Source organism: Melozone crissalis, unplaced genomic scaffold (genome assembly GCF_028551555.1).
Source record: "Melozone crissalis strain CALT ecotype California unplaced genomic scaffold, PUWL_Pcris_2 ptg000006l_1, whole genome shotgun sequence".
In the NCBI taxonomy this organism is placed as follows: domain Eukaryota; kingdom Metazoa; phylum Chordata; class Aves; order Passeriformes; family Passerellidae; genus Melozone; species Melozone crissalis.
The window spans coordinates 5,114,406-5,140,971 of record NW_026535784.1 but is presented as its reverse complement, the minus strand read 5'-3'; the positions used below and the strand labels follow the sequence as shown (position 1 = coordinate 5,140,971).

The window sequence follows — 26,566 nt, the reverse complement described above, 5'->3', positions numbered from 1 at the left end:
AGATCATGCAACACTTTTTGCTGCCAGAATTGAACACAGTGTTGTTAATGAGTGATCTGAACCAATTTTTGATGAACCCTGAGTAATCAGAGAGTATCAAACAGAACTATCAAGTCAGTCCATTCTGGAAAGTGTTTAGGGTGACTGGAGTACAGTGCTTGATTTGCTCCTGGCCTGCCTGGGATGTATTTGCACCACAAACTGTTAAGAAGTCACCTTCTTTTTTCGAACTGCTTTAACACAGTCTATGCAAATATTTCTTATTCTGTGCCACCAACTGGGCCAATTATAATTAGCTTCTGGCTTATAAAATCCACTATTTGCTTGAAAGCAAAAAAGGATGTGCCATTTGTTGTTACAGTTTTGTGTGGTGACAGAGGAAGCCTCTTGTCACCCTGACAGCCTGTGTTTTGAATGAAATGATACCTTATGTTAGCACATGGTGGGGGGGAATATTTACTTTTTGTGTTGTGAATATCTGTCTCACTGCATTTCTGGATACATTTTAGGTTAGCTTGTCATCATTAAACTTCATTTCAGTGCAAAAGTGACCCATTCTGACTTAAAAGCGTTTGAACAAACGTGGCAGTTTCTTATTGGCCTGGGAGTCTTCAGGGATATTTGAAGATACTATGTTTTAATAATGAGCTGCTTTCCATCTTGGGTAGTAGAATCTATACTATAACCCTGAAGTTATTAATAGAATTTATCTTCCTTCATTAAAATAGTGAACAAAAATAGAATGTATCTTCTATGTTTCAAAAAGAGCAACAAAAAAAAGGAAATTACTATGCAGTGAGAGCTTTTAAATAAGTTTTCTATTTACTATAGTCACTCTGAATTTCATGTGCAGGATTTTAGCTACTAGGTATGCTCATTGCTTTTTCCTGAATACAGGGTGAGTGTTTGAGAAGTGCCAGCCATCCTTCAAAACTGCAGTTTGAAAACCTTTCCTGTGATGATAGAGGTTGGAAACAAACAACCTAACTTTCCTCTGAAGAGTAAACTGCTGAAACAGAACAACTGTCACCCATATTTTTAAGATTGACTTGTTTATGCAATGCTGAAAATGTGTCTGTAAACCCTTAAAAGCATGTAGTTCAATTATTGGAAAATTGCTGTGGGTTTTTTGTTTAAAGGTTGTCTGGTTTGACTAATAATCTCCAGCAGAACAACACTACTCTGTTCATACAATGTCAGTTAGTTTTAGATGTAAACTGTACTAATACTACCTTCATGAAGAGTTTTAGCATTGAATAATGAAAAATGTCACATAAGATATCAGTGAGAGGGGTTGGAGGGGGAACATCACTTATTCTCACAGGAGCTTGGATTGTACAAATCCACTGTATGAACAGACCAATAGAAAACACAAATTTTCTTCCTCATACAATGGTAAATAAAGATTAGATAGCATTGAGCAGTTTTCTGTGTGAGTTGCTGGGTTTGATAGTCAAGTGTAATAATAGTCATGTCAAAGTTTTTAATACAACAGATGTTCTTAATTTAGTATGATAGTACTCTTAACAGAATATTTCAAATTGTTAGATTAAAAGTTTTTAAACAACTTAAATACAGCTAATATATATCATAATGAAGTATATAATAATAATTTCACAGTGAATTATGTTTTGGAGTTTAAAATATACTCTTTTAAAATATCTGTAAATTAGTAAGTCTGTGAGCTTTGAAACAGTTCATCCAGCTGTATTTCATGGATAAACATCAGTTTTACCAATGTCAAATGTATTCTCTGTTCTTATATCCTGGTATTTACACAGAAAATCGGCTCACTGATCACTAGACATTAATCATGTCCTATGCAGGCGTGACAAACACAAGAATTTGCAAAACATCATTAGCAAAGCTGAGTTGTCATTGTCCAACCCAGCCCTGGCTCAATCTACTTGCCTTTCTGGGGATTTCTTTTGGAAAAGGTCTGGTCAATAAAATACTGCTTTCTATCTTCCATGATTTTTTCACTAGAAATGTTTGGTTTTCCAGATCTGTCCTAAGGGAATTCAATAGTTGGCGCAGTTCACAGATAAAAAGACAAAAATCCAAACAACGAAACGAAAAAACCTTCTTGTGTAGGGTTTTGTCTTTTCATATAAATTCCTGATAAATCCATAATTTATTTCTCTGGTAGATGACTTTGAAGATGAGTGCATTGGTGGGCATTCAACCCACAAAAGCTCCTTCAGGGACTGGTGTTCCTGCCAGCACTCCGGCACAGCTGATCCCTAGGGTGTTGAATTTGGCATGCTGCTTAATGAACAGTTAGATTATTATACAGAAGAGTGACTGGCTGTTATTGTTCTCTTGCTTCTCTCAAGGAATTGTTGTTGGTGTGTTTGAGGTAATTACAGCATTTATATAACATCTGTAATTACAGTGATGATGAACAATAAAGCATTTTTAAATTTTTTTTTTACCTGATTGTATGCAGAAAGTAGATCTTTTCTCTAGAAAACTAGGTGAAACAATATGCTGAAGAATTTAAGTTTTTCTTAGTATCTTCAAAACCAAAAGAAAACTTGTATAGAAATATTGCACTGAGTTGGTTAAAAGCTTAGACTATTTGTCCTTATCATGAGATACTAAATAGGTCATGAAGAAAATATTTAACTAATAAAATGTGTTCTAATTTCTGGCATGGTGCTTAATGAAATAGGACTTTAAACATGGTGTAATTACTGGCATTGGTATGATTTTACATCAGAAGAATTTTTTTCCTGGAAATACAGTAATTGTAAATGATCACAGACCCCATATTGCTAGTTTTGTGGGGCATAGTAATTTCTTTTTCCTGTGTAATTGTCTTAAACAGTGAGCAAACACATCTTGACCCTGGTAACGATGGCCTTTTTGGAATTGCAGGTCCTGGAGTTTTTTCCCCAAAGTTGTCTTCATTTTGTTGTAAACAAAACCAAAAGAACTTTGAAAGCTTATATTGTGTTTTGATTTTTAGGGAAGCAATGCGAAATTACCTGAAGGAGCGAGGTGACCAAACAGTGCTAATACTCCATGCGAAAGTTGCGCAGAAATCATATGGAAATGAAAAAAGGTAACTTTTTATGCTGTGCTGAGTCTGTCTGCAGCTGGCAGCTAAGGAAACTACACTGAGTATTTGGGTGCACAGTGCTTTGCAGAATTTCTCAGATTGCACTGTAGTCTGAAGAAACATAAAATACTTCCTCCTAAATAATTTAATTGTGTAACAGGTACTGCAGACCTATAGCATTCAATGGAGTGATGCCAGTTTCTACCAAGAGGTTCCCTATCTATGGGAAAAGCTTTCTTCCATTACTTAAAATTGTTCTCATTTTAAACCTTCCATTTTAATGTTGGAGTAAATGAGGTGATCAACAGTGAATACTTGTAGAGGAGTTTTTTTCTGAATAATTTCACATTAATATGAAATGGAAATTGGTAGCCTCAGTAAGATAAGTTTCTGAATCACATCTGTAATCAGTCTAACAAGAATGATAGGTCAGTCATGACTGTATTTATGATAAACATTTCCTTTCAAAAATCAATACAGTACATGTTACAATTATAGGTACTTTTCTAAGGGACAGAATCTGCAGGAATATGTGAGAATGAATGCCTTTTAGGCAAAGGTGCTTTTCCTGCAGTCTTCTCTTGCTGTCTTCACTGTGTGATGGTTTTTTTGCATGACTAGTAGAAGCAAATAGGATGCTCCTGCATATGTGTGTTTATTGACCTAACAGTTGCATTTATTCATGCAGGTTATCTCTGATTCATCTGTTTAAGAATGGAAGCATGTCAAATGAGTGTAGAAAACTTGAGAGCTTTATAAAAGGAGATCAGGAATGAAAATAGTTGGTTGATGGTTATCATATAGTATGGTGCTGAAATGATTGCTCTTGTGCTATGGGTCTGAAATGAAGGTGTGGAATCAGTCACCAAATCAGTCAGGTTGGAAGGGACCATGTGGGGACATCTGCACGTGGCATAGGATTGTATCCAGATGGTTCTTGAATATGTCCAGTGAGGGAGACTCCAGAACCTCTCTGAGCAACCTGTTCATGTGCAGTCACCTGCACAGTAAAAAAGTTCATCCTTGTGTTCAAGTGGAACCTCAGTGCTTCAGTTTCTGCCTGTTCCCTCTTGTCCTATACATACTAAGGTTTCATTTTTTCAGTTTAAATATTTTAGTTGTTCTTAAGCTGTAACATACCATGTAGACTGTCTCTAATACTGTTCTGTGAGTTCCCAGAGTGTCAGCATCAGTAATGATGTCCTCTTGTTATCAGCATAAAGGAAACTGCCAGTTATTAAATCCTTGGATCCATGTGTGCCCTAAGGTACATAGTAAAACTGAATGATGAAGTATCATATTCCTGTTTCTTCTTTTGTTTTTTCTCTTGAGTTTTTAAATTGTTTCTGCTTTATTTATTGCAAACTGTGGCCTTTGTTTCTTCATATTTCTGGAGTAAGCAAAATTAGTAAAGTTTTAATGCTGCTTTATGCAACTCAACAGCCAAGTTTTTATCATTTTTACATTCACCATTTCTGAAGTGAGTTGGTTTGCATACATCTTAGAAAGAAACTTATTTTATACCCATTTTTGTAGACAAATTTCCTGTTTTCCATGGGATTTCCTTGTGGCATTGATATAATCTGGTTAATTTTTGGACCTTAAAGAAGAACTTACTTTGCATTACTTTTGTAATGAGGAATTCAAGTTACAAAAGGAATTATTTCTTTAATTTGATATCTCTTTCAAGTAAATATAGAACTTAAACCTGGACAAACTTCCACCTCTTGTTCCTGTCTTTATTTAAGTCTTACTTGTTGTGAAGTCATGGAAAATGCTTGCCATTAGCAAACTTAGGACATCATAATTAAAAGGTTAGCACAACAACTACTTTTCAGTGTTTTGATGAGGGTTACTAGGTGGTGAAATACTCTGTTAAGTGCTTACTGTAGATGGTGCAGATGTCATGTAGCTTGGCCTGTTTTAAATGTGCATCACAATAACTATTCCAGGTGCATGGATGCAGACTTCCTAGGTTCATTTGAGAGGTTTTGGTACTTCTAAGTAACAGGAATTAAGGGAGTTGACTTTTTTGAGTCGACCCTTCCTATGAGCCTTGCACTTCACAAAGTCAGTGGTTTTTAGCTTAGCAAAGAAGCCAGGAGGTAAGAAGCTCAGCTTGGGCTTTAGTTGAATTTAAGACTTTGTGCCTGATATTTGCTGTTGCATGATTGTCACCTTTCAGAGGCATTCAGCTGATAGAGACTCAGGTGCTGTTTAGTCTTGATGAGTGTGGGTATTTGGTTTGCACTTCTTGTAATGTTTTCCATATTTACCATTGACTGAGAGTTGTCTCTTCAAAGTCTGAGCAGTGTGAACATTCAGCAGTTTAAAGGACTGAAGTGTTTTGGATTCCAAGGCATAGTTTATCTAAAGACTTCGAGCCAGATAGGGATTTTGATTGTGCTGTTTGCAGTTAAACATGATCACTGCTGATTAGCATGAGAATGCTGTAGCTGCATCTTGTTTTACAGCTGTTAGTGAAGGAGCTCCTGTAATTTCTGATCAAGTACTTCCTCTCTCTGAACTGAGTGTGCCTGTCCTCTGGATAAAATTTTGTTATTGAGAGCATAGCTTTTTCCAGGGCTTACCCCATGGCTCCACTGCTTTGTCCTGTAGTACCTAAGGATTTTTCATTTGTTTGTTGTCACATTGAGTTCTTTAGTGGATGTTGTTAGTTCTTTAATCTTCTATGAAGAAAGATTGCTGAACAGTTTCATACTCAGAACAATGTGGGTAATTGACAAACACTTAGAATTCACCAGCAGATACAAAGGAGAAACTTCCCTTCCAAAGTCACTCTGGATATAAAATAACTAGCTAGTAGAAGCATCTAAATTCTCCTGAAGGCAAGGACTTCTATAAGATGAACACAGAGATGATTGGGATGATTTGAAACAGCAAACCTTTGTGACAGAAGCCTGTGGTTTGAGGAGAGCATTGAGTCTGTGAGAATTAGGTTGAAATTACACGAGCGGCTCTTATTTCCCTTTAAGCCCTTGCTTCCTTGCAAGGTCAATTGGCGTAGCTGCTCTGCTTGAAGTACCACATTTTCTCTGTATTGATCGGCTTGAATTGACTGAAGGAATACTGTTCTCTCCTTTGATGGTTACCTGATTTAATACAGTGTTTTCAAAGTTCAGACCTGGTTCACATTTCTGTATTGGACAGAATATTCATAGCTAATTTCTTCTGTACGTGAGTTTGTGGAATGGTAAATATGAAGTTAAAAAGACCCAAGACTTTATAGCTGTCTCTGCCTGAAAGCTGAGAAAGAGGTAGATATATAAGAAGGAAAACCCACTCAAATTGTGAGTGTCCAGACTCTTTCTACATGTTTGTAGTTTTAACCAAACTTAAAATTTTATCAGCTTTAAAAGTTTCTTTGTTCAGTAAGTTTTCAAAGATGTTTCTCTGCCTTCTAATTTTAAGAGTGCTTTTTGTTGTGGTTTGTTTTCATCAGTGGGTTACACCTTGTTTCTTACAGGTCTTTATTGCCATCTAGTGGCTGTAGTTATTCAAAGGACTTGGTTTAGAATAAAGCTGAAATGAGAAAGGGTATGAAAAAAAGTAGAGATTTTCTTTTCTTGTGTTCTAACCAGTAAGATAAATACAAAAGAGTACATAAAGAAAAAGGGTAAATGTGTCATGTTCTTTATGGTGTAATATTTGGAATAGAAGGGATTTGTTGGATTTTTGTTTTGGTTTTATTTTACCAAAGCATTGCTCTGTTAATAAAGGTTGACACTAATTTTTAATCCATGCATAACTTCTTCATCAAGAATAGCTTACAGATGATGACCACAATACTTTTGAAAGAAGTTCATAGATCTTCCAGCTGTATACCTATTAGTATAACACCTGCTTTGCTGTGTTGTAAATAGAACAAATGCAAGGGAAAAATTTTGACTACAGATTTATAGTCAAGAAAGAAAGTTTGAGGAGTTTTTTGCCTGCAGACAGGTAAATTTTTATTCATTTTCATAACCACTAAGGCTTTTTAAACAGCAGTAAGACTTAAAATTTGGTGATTTTTTTCTCTGACAGAAAATATACATTATTTGTGTCCATTAACCAAAAATACTACAAATACTTGCATTTATTTATATGTATTCTTAATATGTGTATTTAATTTTATGGTACTGTTAACAGCACTTTGGTTAATCTATTAAGAATTCTGTCACTTAAAAAACCAATTTATGTCTGTTAAATACATGTGATCATGCTGGAAAAAATAATGCTGAATAGCTGAGATAAATAGGAGTTTTACACTAGATTTTCATACTAAAACTAGCATTAAATGGTGTTTAATAGAAATAAGAATCATTTAGGATGGAAAAGACCTTTCAGATCATCAAGTCCAACCGGTTACCTGGCACTGACCTCTCTTGCCCAGGACTCCCACAGAAACTTCAGAAACTGAATAATTGTGTCCTCTGGTCATTTTCCATGACTTGGAGCCCACAGTTCAGTTTACTCCCCTGCCCTGACATCTGCCCACCAGCACAACTGGCTGCTGCCCCAGCGTGGAGCCTGCTCCCCCTGCCTGGAATTCAGATGTCCCAAGCCCAATTTAAAAAAACAGAAGAAGAAAAAAAAAAAAGAAAGAAAAGGCCAGAAAACCCTCACCTGTAAGGTAGGAGTCATGGCTGGGTTGCAGAAGTGCGGAGTTATAACACTACTCTCCATACTGAAGTAAATAAAATAATGAGAAACTTTTTCATGTTCCCCTCCCTTACATGCCTCCTTTGCTACCTCACAACTGGTTATATTCATTCCACTTTATCTTTGACCATAGTGTAATGATGGTAAAAACACAACAGCTTGTTTGCTAACTACAACCAAACCTTTTCAGGATTTGGGCTTTAACAATTTGCAGAAACTTCAAGACCAATGCATTGTATTATAATGCTGAATTTAATTTTGAACATATTGCTATAAATGGCATCTAGACTGATTAGAGTCAGTGCTGCTGAAAACTAGGTCTTATTTTTTACACATACTGATGAAGATATAAAATTATCTATTCCATTTAAAAACTGGGGAGAGATTTATGGGATTTATGTGTGGACGGAATAAACTCCCTTCTTGCTTATGACAAAACTCTCAACATTTAGGAATTGTAGTCAGCAGTTGTCCATTAAATTAGTTTGTGGAACTGTTCTGTGTGTATTAATTGCTCCATCATGTTAAGCACCTGCAAAAGACTATTGAGGCCTTTTTTCCTTTCTTTCAGAATTTCTTTGTAAGGTATTTTATAGAGATGCAGACTGTTACCTGGCATATATTGAACTGGAAAGATTCTCAGAGACAGTACATCTACTGCTGATTTTCCTTGCTTTTTTTTTTTCTAATTTGCCTTTTAGAAAACCTTCAAGACAAATGAAGGATGTGCCTGTATAAACTCAAGTGCAAAGTGTGAACGTGAAAGCATTGGGTACACATCAGTTTGTTTATCTGGAAAACTGTGTGTGATTCCATAATGTTCTTTGTTTTCAGGTTCTTTTGTCCTCCTCCATGTGTGTATCTCATGGGCAGTGGATGGAAGAAAAAAAAAGAGCAAATGGAGCGGGATGGTTGCACTGAGCAGGAGTCACAGCCTTGCGCCTTTATTGGGATAGGAAACAGTGACCAAGAAATGCAGCAGCTGAACTTGGAAGGAAAGGTAGAAAAACTGTAATAAACCACTAAGATAACTGACTGCAAAGGATATTATAACTACATAGTGTATATTTCAAAGAATGCCCTTTCTTATTTTTGGATCACTTTCTTTCTAGGTATTGCATAGTGGTTTGAAAAAAAATCCCTCAAAATATTTAGGACAATTGAATAGTTGGTTTTGGCTCCTAGGGTCATAGCAAGGTACTAACATTTAATTTGTAGGTTGTTGATGCAGACTCAGTAAACTGTTTGGTTATTTGGTAGACATCAATGGCTAACTAAAATATGGTTTGTGGCCCAAATTCTCTGTCTTGCTCCTTGGCTTGCATGAGTGGATGGATAATCTTATCAAGGAAATATCAAAACATCTGCTACTAGAAGTAGTCTTTAAGTCCCTTTGCCTAAAAATGCAATTGAAGTGGCATCTTAAAAATTTAGTAGATTATTTTTACAGTGGTATAAATTGCTTACAAGATTTTTTAAGGTGTTTGTGACAACTTAAGCAGTTGGAATAGAGCTAGCAGCAAGAGTGTTCATTTTACCTGGTTGTTTTATTAAGCAGTATTTTATAGCTACCTGGTATTTCCAGCACAGTCTACCAGGAATGCTTCATATATTCAAAATAGGAAATGAATAAAGAATAATTTAAGTTCTTTATGAGATTTTTTTTAACTCTGTTGTCACCTAGCGTAAACACTTAGCCAAAAGTAACTTCTTTTTGTTTCAAAACCCAATCATTTCCCATCCTTTCAAGAAAAGTTCAGCTCAACACATTTTCTGCACAGGTGGGCCCATGTGGATGCCCAGTGCAGGGTCTGCACAGCCCTAATCAAATGTAATTTTTAGTAGTGCTCTTGACCCTTCACAGGTGGCTTTGACACAGTTATGGTCTCCAGTCGTCTCTTCTAGTCCTAGTAAGGGTCTTTGGAATGGTGATAGAATAATGAGGTTGGGTGCAGCACTTCACAAAGCTAAACAGTCATAAAAGAAATTCATAGGGAAGAGGTGGAAAAAACAGGTCCTCATCTGTTTTAGAAACTATTTGCATCAATTTTCCTATTTTATTCATAGTTAAATATGCCTAGTTTTTTGAACTGGGTTGGCTTCAAAGAATAAACCACAGTATATTTTCATCTACAGAATTATTGCACTGCCAAAACATTATACATATCAGACTCAGACAAGAGAAAGCACTTCATGTTATCAGTAAAAATGTTCTATGGCAATAGTGATGACATCGGTGTGTTCCTCAGTAAACGGATCAAAGTCATCTCCAAACCCTCTAAAAAGAAACAGTCACTGAAAAATGCAGACTGTAAGTATTTCTCTGTTTTTTCTTTACTTAGCAATTAATTTTGTTTCATACCACTTTTTTGTTATGTTTTTTAAGGTCTGACTACAAGAGAAATATATTGAAATTTTCAACTCCAGTTTTTTTGCTGTATTTTAGAACTGTACACTTCAGTGTATCTTAAAATATTCCAATATAGATAGGTTCCCTGTTTAGTTCTATGCAGTCATGGTTAATTAATTAGTAAATATAATAGGCCCACCCAAACCCCCATGTGTTCCAAGGAATGAATTCATGTAGACAAGTGTATAAAGAATGTTCTACCTCAACTTTCTAAGCTTTTGGATCTCTTTAATTGCCATGATCTGGTGCTTAGAATGTTTTGATCAGTATCAAAGGTATTGCTTTCAGATTGTGATAAATGAGTAGCAACATGTTATCCAGACTGCACTTTGTGACATCACAGCCACCTTCTTGCTGTCTCATACCATTTTCATGTTGTTTTTATTTTTGTTTTGCATGGTTCCTTTTAAGTAGCCATTTAAGAAATCTGTATGGTGATATTTCACCCAGATTTATTTGCTTACCATGTTTTTCAACTAACGGTATCTCTGGTGCTAATGTAGAATTGGGAACGTTTTTGCTTTTCCTCCACATTTTTTTGCCTGCGTACCACTGGAGCACCTCAAGAGATACCCTTTTTTTTGTTTGTTTTTCTCTCTCTCTTCACTAGTGCTTTAAAAGGCTCTTCCATCTGTGTTGGGCTGGAACCCATTCACCTATGGAATGTGGATCTCGGGGCCGCTAGCTTGGCACATGACTAAAGGCAATCTGTTGCTGTGCAGTTCACGCCCGGGGGCTCAGAGTATGCACTGTTGAATTTGTGTTCAGACAGATAGCTTTGATGGACAGTGAATATGAACCAAGCATTCTTCAATAGTAAATATGTACCAAGTGGAGCAACATGCCCGTTCTGATGGCAAAATTTTAGTTGCTGGGTTTTTTTTAGGGGAGCAAACTTTACATTTCTATCTTTTGAATGATAAATAAGTTCAAATCTGAGAACCTTACAAGTTGCATGGTTATAATTTGACATAGTTACATCTGTCTTCCTTTCAATTGCTTGTGATTTGTAAGAATACTGTGTCTTTATATTTCAAATATTCTTCAAATGATTGCTGAAAGTTGTCTTAAGTACTTCACAAGGGCAAGCTAAAGCTTCTGCTTAAATCAGCTGCTGGAGAACTATGAACAGAAGGAGTGTTCAGCTGGCAAGCTCTAGCCCATTTGGCTAAGTGGCAGAATTCTGTGAGCTAGCATGCCTTTGGAGAACAGCCACTATATATGTTATTGCACTCATAATTTTATGTCTATTTTTGGTCTGTCACAAATATAAATATTTTCAAAATTCACCAATATTTTATAATTATGTCTTGACTTCAAGTATTCTTCAGTTTATTTTATGTTATTTGTGACTTTTTGATACTTTTCTTTTTAATAATGAAGTAATTTTATAATCTCAAGTCTGTATGTGTTCCTTGCAGTATGTATTGCATCAGGGACAAAAGTGGCACTATTTAATAGACTTCGATCCCAAACAGTTAGCACCAGATATTTGCACGTAGAAGGTGGTAATTTCCATGCCAGTTCACAACAGTGGGGAGCATTTTACATTCACCTGTGTAAGTAAAAGCAAATCTGCATATTTTTCTTCACTTTCTTTCCTTCATCCTCACAAAAAAGCATCCTGCATTTTTTCCTCCATGTCAATTGCCCATGTGCACATTTGTTTTGTTACTGAGTGTATCTTTGATGTAACAGTGTGATGTTAAATGTTTCTCGTATCAAGAAAAACGGCGATTAAAACAAATAATTCTGAAAATTCCTGTTTCATGCAGTGGATGATGATGAATCAGAAGGAGAAGAATTCACAGTGAGAGATGGCTACATTCATTATGGGCAGACTGTCAAACTTGTATGCTCAGTTACTGGCATGGCACTCCCGAGACTGGTACAGTTTCATTTCTCCAATGCTGTAATTCATTTATAGATGGCAATTTAGTGTCATTCCATAGTTGGGTTTGCAGTGTTCACAGGTTTTGGTCTTGTGTGTTGCCTTTGGGTAATACATGTTTTTTATGGCAAATGACATTTATTTTAATTAAAGCATATTTTTGTGTCTGGAGATTATTTCTCTAAACAAAGAACAACTTGTAAAATAAGATAAGGATTTTTTCAGAATTTAAGTCTGCCAAAACAGGTTAATCTGTCTGTTTTAAAAACAGTATTGTAGATTTCTCTGTTCCAAAATGCTTCAAATACTGATATTGAATAGATGAATAAAATATTTTCAACCAGTAGGACTCTTCCATGTGTTGAGTTCCAGCATAGCTTTAAAAATGCTTGACTGATTTGACTATAAAAGCACTTCTGTGTACTCCTGAGGATATATTATACCAGTAACAGCTTGCAAAAACCATTTTTTCATATTTATTAATACTGTCTGTTTTAAATCTGAAACATGGGAATGACCTTTGGAATAACCAGTTAAAGTTTGTGAACAAAATAAAATATTACTTCTGGATACACAATACTGGGTTTTGTAAACAAAGTTAAGTAGAATTATAGGTTTTTTCCCTGTTTTATGCACTTAATGCCAGCCTTAGTGGAATTTTATGTGATTAATAATCAATAGTGCTTCATACGGGATCTTCTGTGAAATTGTGGTTTGTGAGCTCATTATGAGTTTTGTACTAAGCTCTGCCAAATCCAATTTAGGTAGAAGTAATCTTTAGAAAGCACCAATGTAAAAACAGACTTCCTGCAGTCAGGCTTTTGTTCCCCTTTCCAGACTAATTTTGTTGGGAATGTAATGTGAATTTCTCTCCCAATACCAAACTTAACTAAACAAAAAAGATAATAGGCTGCTCAGTGTAAATGGTACAAAATGAAAATTTTGTTTGACAATAAAAGCAGTTACACTGGTTACACTACAGATATGGTGTAAGCACAGGAAATTCACTAAGAGGATGTCACCTTTTTGTGGGCTTCATGTTAGTACTTTTTTATTGATGAAATGAGATGCCATCCTTTATTATTCCAGAAACCTTATTTGTAAGTAGAAACAGATTAAAACAAATTAGGCTAAAAGTTCCTGTTTTGTTTGCCATGGGGAATATTTGTCATACTGCTTACAGGACTGATGGAGGGTGATGCAATTAAAAAGTAACTTGCAGGTATTTTATAAGCAAATGCAAAGAATTTAGAAGAAAAAAAATACCTTTAAATTTATTTTGCTAATAATACTCTCTGTTATAATTAGATATTGCAGAGGACAATTGGGTTTCTGATTGTCAGCTTAGAAATATTCAAGCACTTTGGCTGTTGCATCTGGGAGTGTTGCATAAAGCATTAAACTACTTTCTAGGAGTTGAGTTAAAATTACAAACTACAGATTTTCACTAAGGGAACAGCTCTTGATTTTAGAAATTAATTGGCAAAAGAGATCTGAATTGAGTCAGCAGATATTTTTTCACTGCACTGCCAAATGTAAGGAACAGTTGTTCTTTGCAGTTGTCTTTAAGTAGTATTTAATGACCAACTACTGATAAGGTATGTTATGATTGTTGTTTCCAAAACTGTATTTAAGGACATCTCAACACCTTTAGTAAATTCTTATTTTAATTCTTCTCCTTCAGCAGCCAGTTTGTCACAGAGTGTTGTTGATCCTATCAATGGTGAAAGATTCTGTAGAAACATATTACTAAAAATAGTAATTAATAATAAATGAAGATGACATTATAATTAAAAACTGCTCTTTTACACCAGCAAATGAAACAAAAGTAGATTTCGCTGAAGCTTCAATTTTTTCCCCACTCCTGCAGCAAAAATAGGTAAAATATATATGCCTGCAGCACATTGAAGTAGTACTGAGTATCACTTCCATGTTGTGTTCTTGTTTCAAAAGCATTAAGAATTGTGAATCTAGTGTTGATACCAAAATGATAGGCATGGGAATCTTATAAAAATTATTTTTCACTTCCTTTACTGACTGTACATATGTAATAAAGTGTAGAAATTGTTCTAAGTATATTTGTACCATTTTCATTCACAGATAATTCGAAAAGTAGATAAACAAACGGCATTATTGGATGCAGATGATCCAGTATCACAGCTCCATAAATGTGCATTTTACCTTAAAGACACTGAGAGAATGTATTTGTGCCTTTCCCAGGAGAGAATAATCCAATTTCAAGTAAGTTGTTCAAAGCTATTTCAATAGATACGTGTAGTTGCAAAGTTTTCTCAAGTATCCCCAAGATATGTATGAACGCCATTTTTGCAGTAGGTTTTGAATGCGAGGCTAATATTTTGTTTTGAAAAGGGAGGATGGAAAGCAACAAATTGTTATCTGTGCTTTTCCAAATCTGTTTTTCTTTCTTCATAATCTTCTTCCATGTCTGTCTGGAAAATGAATTCTGGTTTCTCCAGTGGAGAAATAGGAAACACAGTAGAAACTTGTGCATGTGGTCATGATACCGTGGCTTACATGTGCCAGTGGAGCTGCACCACTTATTTGTGTGTCTCTTTCTAGGTTACAGCAAATAGGAAATGATACAAGTTGATAATAGTCTTGTTTCATGATGAACTCAGCAGAGCTGCCATGTGTTGCTCTTGGCTAAGAGAGTAAACATAGCTGTGGCAGCTGCCCACAGTAACTTGAAAAGCCACAGAAATTTGATTTGTCTGTAAAGAATAGAACTATCTCTGAAATATTTTTTTCTCCAGCAGGTGGAGAAAAACTTAAGAGTTTTAGTCTCTTGTAGGTTAGCACGCTTGTAGCACTTTCACATGGTAATTCCTACTAGACCAAGGACCCTGAGATTGGCTCAGCTGGTCAGAGCATGGTGCTGAAAACAACAAGGTGGTGGGTTCAGTCCCTGAACATGCTTAGTCTTTACTTGAGCTGGATTTATGACCCTTGTGGGTCACTCCTTACTCAGAATATTCTGTTGTGACTCTGAAGACTTTGGCTGAGTTCAGGACTAGCTAAATATTGCAATTTTCTTTAAATATTTTGGGGTCAGCTCAAATAACAAAGGGTGTTGAGGGATAATGCTGTGCTCCAGGAAGATGGCCATGCTTGGCAGAGATTCAGGACTTCCTTAGAACAGCTATACCTTTTTGGGTAAGAAAAATAGAGGTAGGAAATTAGAAGCTAACATTGAGAATGTCCATTAATTTAAGGGAAGAGACAGGAAGGCTTGGTAAACAGTAATTTCAATTCTGTCCTGAACTGGGACAATGGAAAGAAAATATGAGAAGCTTTGTTCCTATTTCAGTAAACATTCATGACCTGTGGTTCAGAAGGGACTAGATCTATTGTTTCTACCCACAGCATACAGCAGAAATATGTATCTGTCAATATATATTCTTGTAAAGGAGATGGACTGTCATTAAGAGAAAGCTGTGAAATGTGAACTACAATAACTCAGGATCAGCCTGCTATTTAATCATTCTTAGAGTACTGTATGGGAAGTGCTGAATGAAGAAACAGCTCCTGCTTCTCTGACAGCTGTCTTAGTTCAGCATCCTGGAATTGCCTGTGGGACTGTCAGGATGTCCTGCCACTCTTCAATTTCAGCAGCACTCGTGGAGCCCAGTCTGATAAGAGCTCTGAACTTTCTGTATGGGTAGGAGTTAGATAAAAGGACACTCCCTATCCTGAATTCTCTTAGTGGAGTAGGAACCTGCTGCTTATACTTGTATAAAGTCTGGTTACTTGCATGTCAGACTGCTACCATGCTTTGGTAGGTGAAACCACAGTGAGAGATAAACTCTTTCTTCCAATGCCAGGAGAGAAATCCTGTTTTATCTGGGTTTTTTATTTTGGATCAGAAGACAAAGACCAGGGAAACAGCATGTGTATACTGTTCCTGTAGTAGGAATCTAGACAAACTGTGATCATTCTTTGAAAAAAAAAAACCAAAGAAAAACAAAAACCAAAAAAAACCCAAAATAACCAAAACAACAATAACAGCAACTCCCCAAAATCCTGAAACTTATGGATGACAAGTCTCTTTTGGGTAAATGGAAATAGCCCTATAGAGAGACCATAGAAGCTTAAAGCAAAGAGGCTGTAAAAAGTCTGCAGGTGAGTATGAAACTTGAAATTCAGTTGCTGAAGCACCAGCCAGATCTCTCTTTCAAGACATGCATGTGTTCTGGGGCATGGAGAGAGGATATGAATGGTGCCTTACTGGATCAGAGCACATCCCTGTCTGTGCCCAGTCTGGCAGCAGCAGCAGGGGTTGGTGTTTGCAGGAAGCAGGTGGATCTGGTTGTGTTTCACAGTCCAGTGTGATTGTACTCTGCCAGCACTGGTACCAAGTGTTGTTAAAGGCTGCATCCTTGTCTTTTAGTGACATTTTGTAGATGTGTTCATTGGTTTGATAACCTCAGAATGTGCAAATGTTATTTTTCTTCAGTAACCTGTGGCAGAAAGTTCAAGAGGTCCTGTTCCCTGTGTAGTAAATGTTTGCTGGATTTGTTTTGAATGATGTAACAATTTCTGTGAGTGATTCCTACTCCAGTTTTGCAGTATTTACTGAGCAACAGTTCTGCATTCACTTAGCCATCAACATCTTAATTTCTTCTCTCCTGATTGGAAAAGCACAGTCTTCTCCATTTCTTCTCATAAGTTCAGCACTCATTGGTGATTTCAGTTGCCCTTTCTGTCACTTCTCTTGTTTTTTCTCCACAACTTTTTTAGATAGGGAGACCAGAACTGCACCCAGTATTACAGAATTAGCAAAGGATTCACACTGGCAAAATAATACCAGATAGTTGTTCTCATCCCTGTTTTCTGATGGTGTCCAGCATTGTGTCATCACTCACAGCTGCCACTGCACATCAAGGTGGTGCTTTCAGATGACTGTCAGTGGCAGCCCTAGGATCCCAGGTTGTAACTTCTGTCTCCAGTTGAAGCCAGACAGTACATGAGTAGTAAGCATGATGTTAAGGCATTTTAATCTGCCAGTGCCACCTGTTGAGAAAATTTAGTTAAAAAAGGAAAAAAAAGGGTGAGAAATGTCCTTGGAGCCCTATTTGGAAGTGACAAGGATGAGTGCTTCTCTAAGAGGCATTGAAACCTGTTAAAGATTTCTGTAACAGACAGAGTAATGTGTTACTGAAATGATTCTTGATGTAACAGGATTTTGAGAACAAATTCTGTGGCATTTGCCTTCCACATCATGGACTTAGGAAATGTGAAAGAAGTCAGTCAGGGATCTGTTTACAGGGTTGTTCATTTTTTCACATCCATGGTTTTATTTGTCATGATTCAAAGTATATCATTCCATGCCAACAAGAATTGCAGTCAGCCCATATGAATGGTGTCATGCTTCAAAATAGTATACAACAGTTCCTATAGAATGGCTCCTCTTTTGAAGTTGGGCTAGTAATAATTTAGAAGTTGTGAATGTTTCTGATGGAAGTTTAATTTGGGCATCTCAAGTTTGGAGAGATCTGTAGTTACTACCTGTGTCACACACTTCCCTTGCCAGCTGTTTTCAGTGCTTTTTACATGATCATACCAGAATGAAGAGTCCACATGAAATTGCAGCTTTGTTTTTTAACATCTAATATGGACAACTCATGCTAATTGAAGTTTATCTGCCACTTTGAAGAGCGAAGGTTATGGTTACCTACCTACCAATATACCCTTAAAGCTTAATGGAGGGAAATATAATCTAGTTATTAGAATTTTTTGTCCCATTTTTTTCTGTGTTTAACCTGTACACAATTTTCTTATGGGTTGCTAGGTGGTGAAATTGTTCAGAGAGGCTTCTGTTGCCATAAAAAAATTGTTTGTGTGTTTTCTGTGTATCTACCTGTCTAAGTATACTAATTTAGTAGTATTTAGAGGGAGATACTAGATGACCTTTGAGGTCCCTTCCAGTGCAAGCCATTCTGTGATTCCATTATTCTAATTTGTAAGGCTGTCACTTCAGCTTTTCTCTTGTGTCTTTGCACAAATGCTGCAATACAGGTTTGTGTTTTCCGTCATTTTGTGGAGGGTGAAGAACTCTAAAAAGAAAAAAATATCTTGAGCAGATGAAAATCATAACTAATGAACAGTATTCCACTTCACTCTGTAGCTGTTTTAGACATTTTGCCTTTATAAGATATCTGTTTTAAAGCAGCTGCTTCCAGTTGCTGTAGGTTGTTTTGTTAATGCCTATTGAATAACATTAAAACTTGGAAAGTTGAACTAAAATAAAACTCAAACATAAGGTTGGAGATGTGACAGTGTTGTAGGTGAGAGTTATGGTGTTTTCACAAATAGTAGTTTTTCTGAAATGTGAAGAGTGTTTCTCTAGGTCATTTTTAGAGGAAAACATAAGGAAACGTGTTTTTGAAATAACAGGCATTGTTACTGTCTGAGTTGGTTTTTAGTTGTGACTTGACAAATATCTCTGCAGATCAGATTTTAAACTTTTCTTTCTCTCTAAGGCCACTCCATGCCCAAAAGAACCAAATAAAGAAATGATTAATGATGGAGCTTCTTGGACAATCATTAGCACAGACAAAGCAGAATACACATTTTATGAGGGGATGGGTCCAGTCCATGCTCCAGTGACACCTGTGCCTGTTGTGGAAAGTCTTCAAGTAAGTTAGTGGTTTGTATTAATAAACTGGTTTTCTGTGAGATTATTTTTGTCTTACTTATGTAACCTTCATGGTACCCTTGTGAAATACTGTAGGAAAACAGTCTTAATAGCTTTATAAATAATAAAATTACTTTGTTGTAATAATTTTTCTTTCTTACATTTCAGAATATATGAGCCTATCCATCATAGGAATAATACTAATATTGTATTTTAGAATTTTAATATTGTATTAATACAATTAATTACAATAATTGTATTGTTGTAATTTAATATTTTATTGTAGAATTTAATTTCTGAAACTACCATTGTAATGATATCCTTAGGACTTCTGTTTGATTATTTAGAAATTGGTTTTGACTCTTGCCAATTATAGATCAAGGAGAACCTTACTAAAAAAACCCACAGCATTTGTCAGAGGAAAAACTTAAAGCTCCCCTGGCAGCTTCTCTGAAAGATTTTGTTCTGTTTTCAAGGCCTTGTTGACATCTGTTCTAAGCAGCTATTATCAAAACTTGGAAATTCCTTCATAGTATCAAATTAATTGGCAGTATCTTTTAGAGGTTTTACTACTTTATACTTCAGTTGTGTAGATTGTGTTTGCGTTTTGGTTTTGTCCAGCTGATAAAAACAGCACTATTTAAAGTTCTTAACTGAATGAGAAGGTTTTGTTTGTGAGGTTTTTTTTGGTTGGTGGAGTTTTCTGTTTGTTGGGCTTTTTCTGAGGGGAGAGTGTATATTTTTAATAATACATATTTGGGGGGGATTTTCTTGTTTTTTTTCTGTTTGCTCCGTTTCCAGTTGAATGGTGGTGGGGATGTAGCAATGTTGGAACTTACAGGACAGAACTTCACTCCAAATTTACGTGTCTGGTTTGGGGATGTGGAAGCTGAAACCATGTACAGGTACAGTATTTTCTATTGCTTCTGTGGTGTTTATGTGTTACTGGGTGTTGATATGTACACTTTGAAGAGTGTATACTTGTGTACACAGTCAAGTGTACACTTTTCTGCATGGCAGAAAGGGGTCTGGGAGGGCTGGTTGGCAGAGGCTCAGCATGAGTTAGCAATGTGCCCTGGCAGCATGGAGACCAAACTGCATCCAGCTGGTCAGAAGATGTGTCTGTGCCACTGCAGTCAGCACTGGTGCAGCCTCACCACCAGCACTGCCTGCAGTTCAGGGCTCCCCATTAAGAAGGATGTTCAGGTACCAGAACGTGTCCAGAGAAGGCTGGCAAAGATGGTGAAGGGCTGGAAAGCCCAAGGAGTTGCAGCCGAGGACTTTGGGCTCATCTGGTTTAGAGAAAAGGAGGCTGAGAGGTGACCTCATTGCTCTCTGCAGCTCCCTGAGGAGGGGAAGTAGGGAGCTGCTGAGCTCTGCTTCCTGCTATCATGTGCCAGGATGCCTAGGAATGGTTTAAAGCTGCCCCAGGGAAGATTTAGACTGGACATTGGGCAGCATTTCTTTACTGAGAAGGTAGTCAGACACTAGAATAGGCTTCCTAGAAAGACAGTTGATGCCCCAAGCCTCTCTGTGTTTAACCAAATAAAGGAAATTGGGCTTTAATAATATGATTGTAACTTTTGGTCAGCCCTGAAGTGGTCGGTGTGTGCACTAGTTGAATATTGTAGGTCCCCTTCCAACAGAGCTGTTCTATTGAATGCTTTCAAGTTAAGGACCTCGTACTCAGTTGACTCTCCTGTTTTTCAGATGTGCAGAGAGCATGCTTTGTGTTGTTCCAGACATTTCTGCGTTTCGAGAGGGCTGGAGGTGGGTCCGACAGCCAGTGCAGGTTCCAGTAACTTTGGTCCGTAACGATGGCATCATTTACTCCACCAGCCTTACCTTCACATACACACCGGAGCCAGGGCCACGGCCACACTGCAGTGCTGCTGGAGCAATCCTCAGAGCCAACTCAAGCCTCATGGCCTCCAGTGAAACAAACACAAACAGTGAGGGAAGTTACACAAGCGTCAGCACAAACCCCACCAATGTCACGTCATCTACGGCAACCGTAGTTTCCTAACTACTGTTGTTTGTCTGGACTTTCATTGACTTTTCGTGCTACATTCAAGAGAACTGAACAGTTTTTGTGGTTTCATGGGAAAACACTTTTCCATTTTAGGTGATATGATTTCAACCTTGTTACCTGCAAGTGCTGATCTTAAAAACAGAAGCCACAATAAAAAAAGAAAAAACCAACATCCGAAACATAAGAACTTTATTGAAAATCTATTTTTCAGCTGTGGTTTTTTTTAGTGGGCAAGAAACAAAAATGTGGCTGGGATACATGTTGAGCAAACTAGAAAACATGAACACAACATAGTTTTTATGGACCAAGGAACTTGTATAAGCTTTAGTATAAAAGGTACATTTTCACCATACCTTTTTTGTATCACAACATATAGTACACTTTTGTTACCAAATAGTTTATATTTTTTTTTCCTCTGAGCTTTTGCTCTGAAGTATATTCAGGTTCCAAGCCTGACCATGCTTGTATAATCTAATTACCATACTCTTCCAGTTTTAAAAAAAAATATATATTTTTGGTCTGTGGCTGGAACTGTTCCTTTTTTTAAACTGAAGTCTTGTGACTTTTTATGAACTGAAATTGTTTTTATTTCAGCAAGTAGAACCTTGTAAAGGCCAGCATATTTTTTTTAAGATTATATGAAGTCTGTGCAAAAGCTTTAAAAAATGCCTCTGCCTTGCCTGCAATACATGCAATGTATGTTAACTTTAGTGCTCTGTTTTCAGTCATTGTTAATAGTTATTTCTGTTTTTCTTTTTTAAATATGTATTTATAGTGATAATTCATGAGGTTCTAACATTACATGAGTTTTTTTTCCTAAAAGTGGCATCTCAAGCAGTCATATTAATGATTGTTCTTGTCACAGGCAAATGTTGGTGTTTTTGAAGGGTTGTTACTGGGTTACTCCCCCTCTTCCTTGCTCAGTCATATTACATCTGAAAATGTTTCAGGATCTGTTCAGGTTTTTCTAATCTTGTACATAATTTGTATTAAGTGTAAGTTAAATGTTTTATTTCAAAAGTGGAATGTTCCCAATAACTTCATTTGGCAGCATGTCTTCTGTCTTGTTGGCATGAAACTAAAGTACCATGAGAAGTATGTGCTACAAATGGGATTGGTAGGTGATGCCCTTCATCACTTGAGAATCACAACAAGCATGTTTTTCTTCATACTCTTCAGTAAATTAGGCCAGACTTTTGTGTAACACTTGTATTGAGAACGTGCTTTCATTGTGAAGTGATCATACAGTAATAACTAGAAGTAAATTTTATTACTTAGAAATGGGCAAATAGAAAATCATAAAAGCACTATGAAGATGTCAACTCCTCCCATCCTTGTTTCCTGTGGGTTTCCCTTTCCCTGCCAACAGCTTGTGCAACATTCAAGTCTTCTCTCCAGCATAAATTCAAGGCTCATTTGCACTTTGACTTTGTTGGTTATTGCATTTGTTTTTCATTTTGGCTTTGCCATGTTTTGTCCCTCCTTGTGGACCTGCTTGCTTCATTTGTATTTGAACGTACCCCAGTAGTTCATTTGTAGTCACAGAGCTAGGCATAGACTTGTAGGACAAGTTCTGACAGTGTGATCTTCCTCTTTAAAAGCCAAAATTTCATTATGTGTTCAGCCTTTTCTGTACCCTGAAGCAAAAGTCACAACTGCTGTGTAAATGTGAACCTGTGGTTTCCTACAGTGCATTGCTTACAAGCTTACCTGTTGACCATTTTCATAGGGTTTTTATTTCTGACCACTGATTCCAGTTTCAACACCCACCACCATTTTAAGGCATTGTCTCTGCACCATATTTGTGTACTCTGACGCTCCATTCTACCTGTTTGCTTTAGTGCTTTGTTGTGTGTGTGAAAACAATGTGTTTAAAGGAAGAAATTGGTTATAAAGCATATTTAGCAACTAGTAAAATCAGTGCCACTGTCCTCCTGAAATGTGCTTGTATTCTACCACAGGCCTTCATACTCGTGACTCTGTATTGCAGAACGTGTTCCCGTGACGTAGTCGCAGTGCTGGTTCCTAGCACTAGTGAATGCTGCCTCACCTCATCTCCATTTCAGTGACCAAGGGCAGGATTCATTGTGGCCTTATCTCTGTTTTAAACTGTTTACTGGCATTTACTTGCAAATCTGTTTACCTTTGTGTGTGCAGAATTTTGGGTTATTGTGTTGTGGCGGGAATCGTTTCACGGTGTTTTTGTTAGAAGCACATAAATATCTTACAGTACAGCTTAGTTCAAGAGCCACAGAATTTCATCACTAATTAGACTGAGAATTAAAATAAGCAAGACACATATATCAGATTTAGAGGGTATTCAAGAAACCATGATAGACACACAGCAGGCAAACCATAACAAGCCTTTTAACCTTCAAAGACTATTTAAAATAGCTTTTCAGAACTTGACACGTGCTTTTATACTCATTATTTTAAATTTTTTTACATATAAATGCAATACTTTTTATATTCAGTTTCTTTACATGCAGTGATTTTGCCCAATAGATATAATATCCCTTGACTTGTAAAGATTTATCCTAATATCTGCTGTTGTACACACTACAGCCAAGTGGGTGAAAAAAGAGCCTATTCTGCTTACAATACCATTTTAAACCACATTTTTTCATTTGGCTTGTGGCTCTCTTGTTGCCAGTAGTTATTCTGTAGTACAGAAATGGTCTTCCAGGTCCTTACTGTTGTTAATACGTCCAGTTGTTCAGATATATTATCTTCCTGAACTTTTTTTCTGTGGGGTGATATCGTTACATATATTGGCCTTGTGAGCTGTTAACAATTTTCATGATATTAACAATATCTCAAGATTTTGATAAAACTACTTATAAAATGTTTCACTATGAAACTCTTATAACTGTTCAAGTCTAGCTGTTAAGTCTGCTGTTAATTCTGTATGCATAGAAATTGAGTCTGTGTTCAGAATGTTGTTATAGTTCCAACAATAGGAAGAAGAAGCAAAGTGAGTGCTCTAATTTAGCTACGCCTTTTCTTGTTTTCTGTTGCTTGGAACTGCGTTTCAGAATTCAACACTAGCGTAGTCCTTAATAATCTGCTGCTGATGTTTTCCCTAATTATTTGCCCCAAGGGCATCCCACAACAATGTTAATGATGGTATTCTGTACTTGTTTTCCTTGCACAGACTTAAAAAATCAGAATGGTTACCTGAAAAGACGTTAACTCAAGACATAAATTGATGAAATCCCCATATAGAAAATATTAATGCCTAGTGAGTTAAATTATCTATTGGAAGTAAGCTACCCACTTGTGGATTAAATGACTCCATAGAGATGTCCATCTTGAAACTAAGATGCTCTTCAATTATTAACCATATTATTTACTTTCTTTCAAAAGCAGCTGTGTTTATGAGTACTGAACAAATGTGTATACTTTCCTGTGCCAGACTTTTGACTTTGTTTTCAAGCACTGTACTGTGGGATTGAGTGGCAGCTTTGTTAGAAAAAGAAGTATATTAGGGTTTCTACTTAACCCTTTTAGGACTGAACAATTTCTTCCCTTTAGAAGCTGTAAAATAAATGAGCAGTTCTAACTTCGTAAACATTCTGTCTGTGTTCAGCACTGCATTTGCCCCATCTGGAGGTGCTATGCTAATGTCATTTTTTAGAATCCTGTAGCATGTGTATGCATTCAGTCTTAAAAGGGTTATTTTTACAAACTGTGCACCTGTAAAGTTTCTTAGCAATAAAGGTAGAAAAACGAGCAAGTTTTTACCATAATTTTGTAGAATTAATTGCTCAGTTCCATATTTCATCAAGAAAATCCCTGCAATATGGGCAGTTTTGAGGATTAAATAAAAGTGAAATGTAAACCACATAAAAGTGTTCTTGTCAAGTGTACTCTGTGTGTGTTTGTGCATAAACTGTCGGGTTTCATTTTTTCTACAAGGCTAAAGATAAAATGCCATGTTACTGTTGCTGTGACAAACATAACTGAACATCTGTATGATGATACAAAAGTACTTACGGTTTGAACAGGTGTTGAAACTTGCCACATTTTGTTGGTTTTTTTTCTATGTTGACCAAGCAATATGGGTTTGTTTTTTGTTTGTTTTGTTTGTTTTGGGTTTTTTTTTTTTTCCCAAATGAACAGTGAGGCCATCTATGGAACCAGAACAGCACAAAAGAAGACCAACCCTGGGAGTGAGAAGTCATCAGTACTTGTGAGGCTGTGCGCACTGGACTCCACTTAAATGGGATATGGAATGTCCACCCAAAAATCTAAATCGGTTTCATTTTTGCTTGTATTATTGCTGAAGTTAGATAAGAAACTGTTTTTTAATAATGTGTAAAAAAAAAAAGTTTGACTTTTTTATATAATTTATTAAATAAGAAAAAATGAACTGTGTTTAATTGTTTAACTTTAGCAACTTCATTTTTGCAACTAGTGCACTTGACTCCTTTTGATCTTATTTTTAGTTGCAGAATGTGTGACATTTCATTCAGTTGGTTGATAGCTAGAGCCAGAAATTCAGCAAATTAACTTATTTCTTGTTTTGACAGAGTAGTAGGGCTGTCAGGCACAGCTAGAAATGATGCACTCTCAGTTTGCAAGCACAAGTGACACAGTCACTTCAAGAAAGTTTTTTAGATGGGAAGTGGACATGGCAGAGAGAGAATATAGAATAGGAGAAGCCTGCCAGTACTAACTAGTGTTGTATTAAACTGATTGAAGAACTATAAGTTTACCTGTAAGAGTGAGAAGGGGTTAAAAGTGGTTCTTAAATAGGAAAGCCAAGAACAACAACAAAAACAACAACAAAAAAAAAAAAAAAATCACTGGCTTTAAAGAAGGATTACAGCTACTTTTATTGAGACATCTGCAACGTGTTTGATGCATAAAATAGAGACATAAGATGCATAAAATAGAGACTCAACAGTTGCAGAACTTCTGTTTTTTGAAACAGAGACATAATGGACATTATTCTCAAAATTATGGTCTCAAAATTATTTCCAAGACCCTTCAGTCTTTTTTTGAAATGGTAAATTGATTCTTCTGGAACAGAGTAGAAATTAGATCTGAGGTTTTTGCAAAGACAATGGTCACTTGCTAGACTTTAATGTTGGTGTCATTGGGAGAAACTGCATGGGATGATGATGGTCTTAGATGAATAACTATGGACAGAAAAAAAAATCTCTTCAGCCGAGCCTTGGCAATTAGCTAAATAGGTAATCTCAGTAATAGATTGTAGTAGGATTCAGAGAAGAAGATTAAAAGGAGAGTGGTGTGAGGGCTAGAGGAAATGATTCATTTAGTGTTGGCATGTAATATTTCAGAACATTCAGAACTACTGAACTTGGTGGAGTAGTTGGCTTTTCATGGTGCACAGTTAAGATTGGAGTTGCATGCTCCTGAGCAGGGTGGAAAAAACTGAGTGTCTCTGTAAAGGATATTTATTTCTGATATCCAGTAGCACAAGCTCAGTGTTAGATCAGAAGCATGAGGAGTTATAGCCCATATTACTTAAAAATAGTTCTGTTTTGAATATAGACTTTAATGGTCATGCTAAAGTGAGAGAAGTTGAGACGTCTTGATTCTTTGTAGGAGCAAACTTGCAAGTTAACTACTGTCTGAGAAAGATCTGATTGAATCTTTTGAATTTGACATCTTTCAGGTTCTGCATCTCCTGTATTGGAGAGGGATGGTTAAAAGCTGGATATTGTCTGTTCTGTGTGCTACTGTCTATGTATTCTAGCCTCAGCTCCCTTATTTTTCATGTGTACTTTTCCATGTTCTTAATTATGTTTCAATTTTTCTCAGAGTGTGTAAATTTTGCTGCATAATTTAGGAGAGGAGTTGGTTTTAAGTAAGGTGAACTC

General features: G+C 36.5%; 1 protein-coding gene across 1 annotated transcript in view; it reads left to right on the top strand.

Moving 5' to 3' along the window:
* Positions 1-24,990, top strand: part of RBPJ (recombination signal binding protein for immunoglobulin kappa J region) — a 59,318-nt gene extending 34,328 nt beyond the window's left edge. The window contains exons 3-11 of the mRNA XM_054295730.1: positions 2,972-3,067; positions 8,564-8,729; positions 9,866-10,040; positions 11,561-11,698; positions 11,915-12,027; positions 14,131-14,271; positions 18,531-18,686; positions 19,487-19,590; positions 20,396-24,990. Coding sequence (XP_054151705.1) covers positions 2,979-3,067; positions 8,564-8,729; positions 9,866-10,040; positions 11,561-11,698; positions 11,915-12,027; positions 14,131-14,271; positions 18,531-18,686; positions 19,487-19,590; positions 20,396-20,711 — 1,398 coding nt within the window. The 5' untranslated portion in view covers positions 2,972-2,978 and the 3' untranslated portion in view covers positions 20,712-24,990. The remainder of the gene's footprint in view (positions 1-2,971; positions 3,068-8,563; positions 8,730-9,865; positions 10,041-11,560; positions 11,699-11,914; positions 12,028-14,130; positions 14,272-18,530; positions 18,687-19,486; positions 19,591-20,395) is intronic.
* The last annotated feature ends 1,576 nt before the right edge of the window (positions 24,991-26,566 follow it).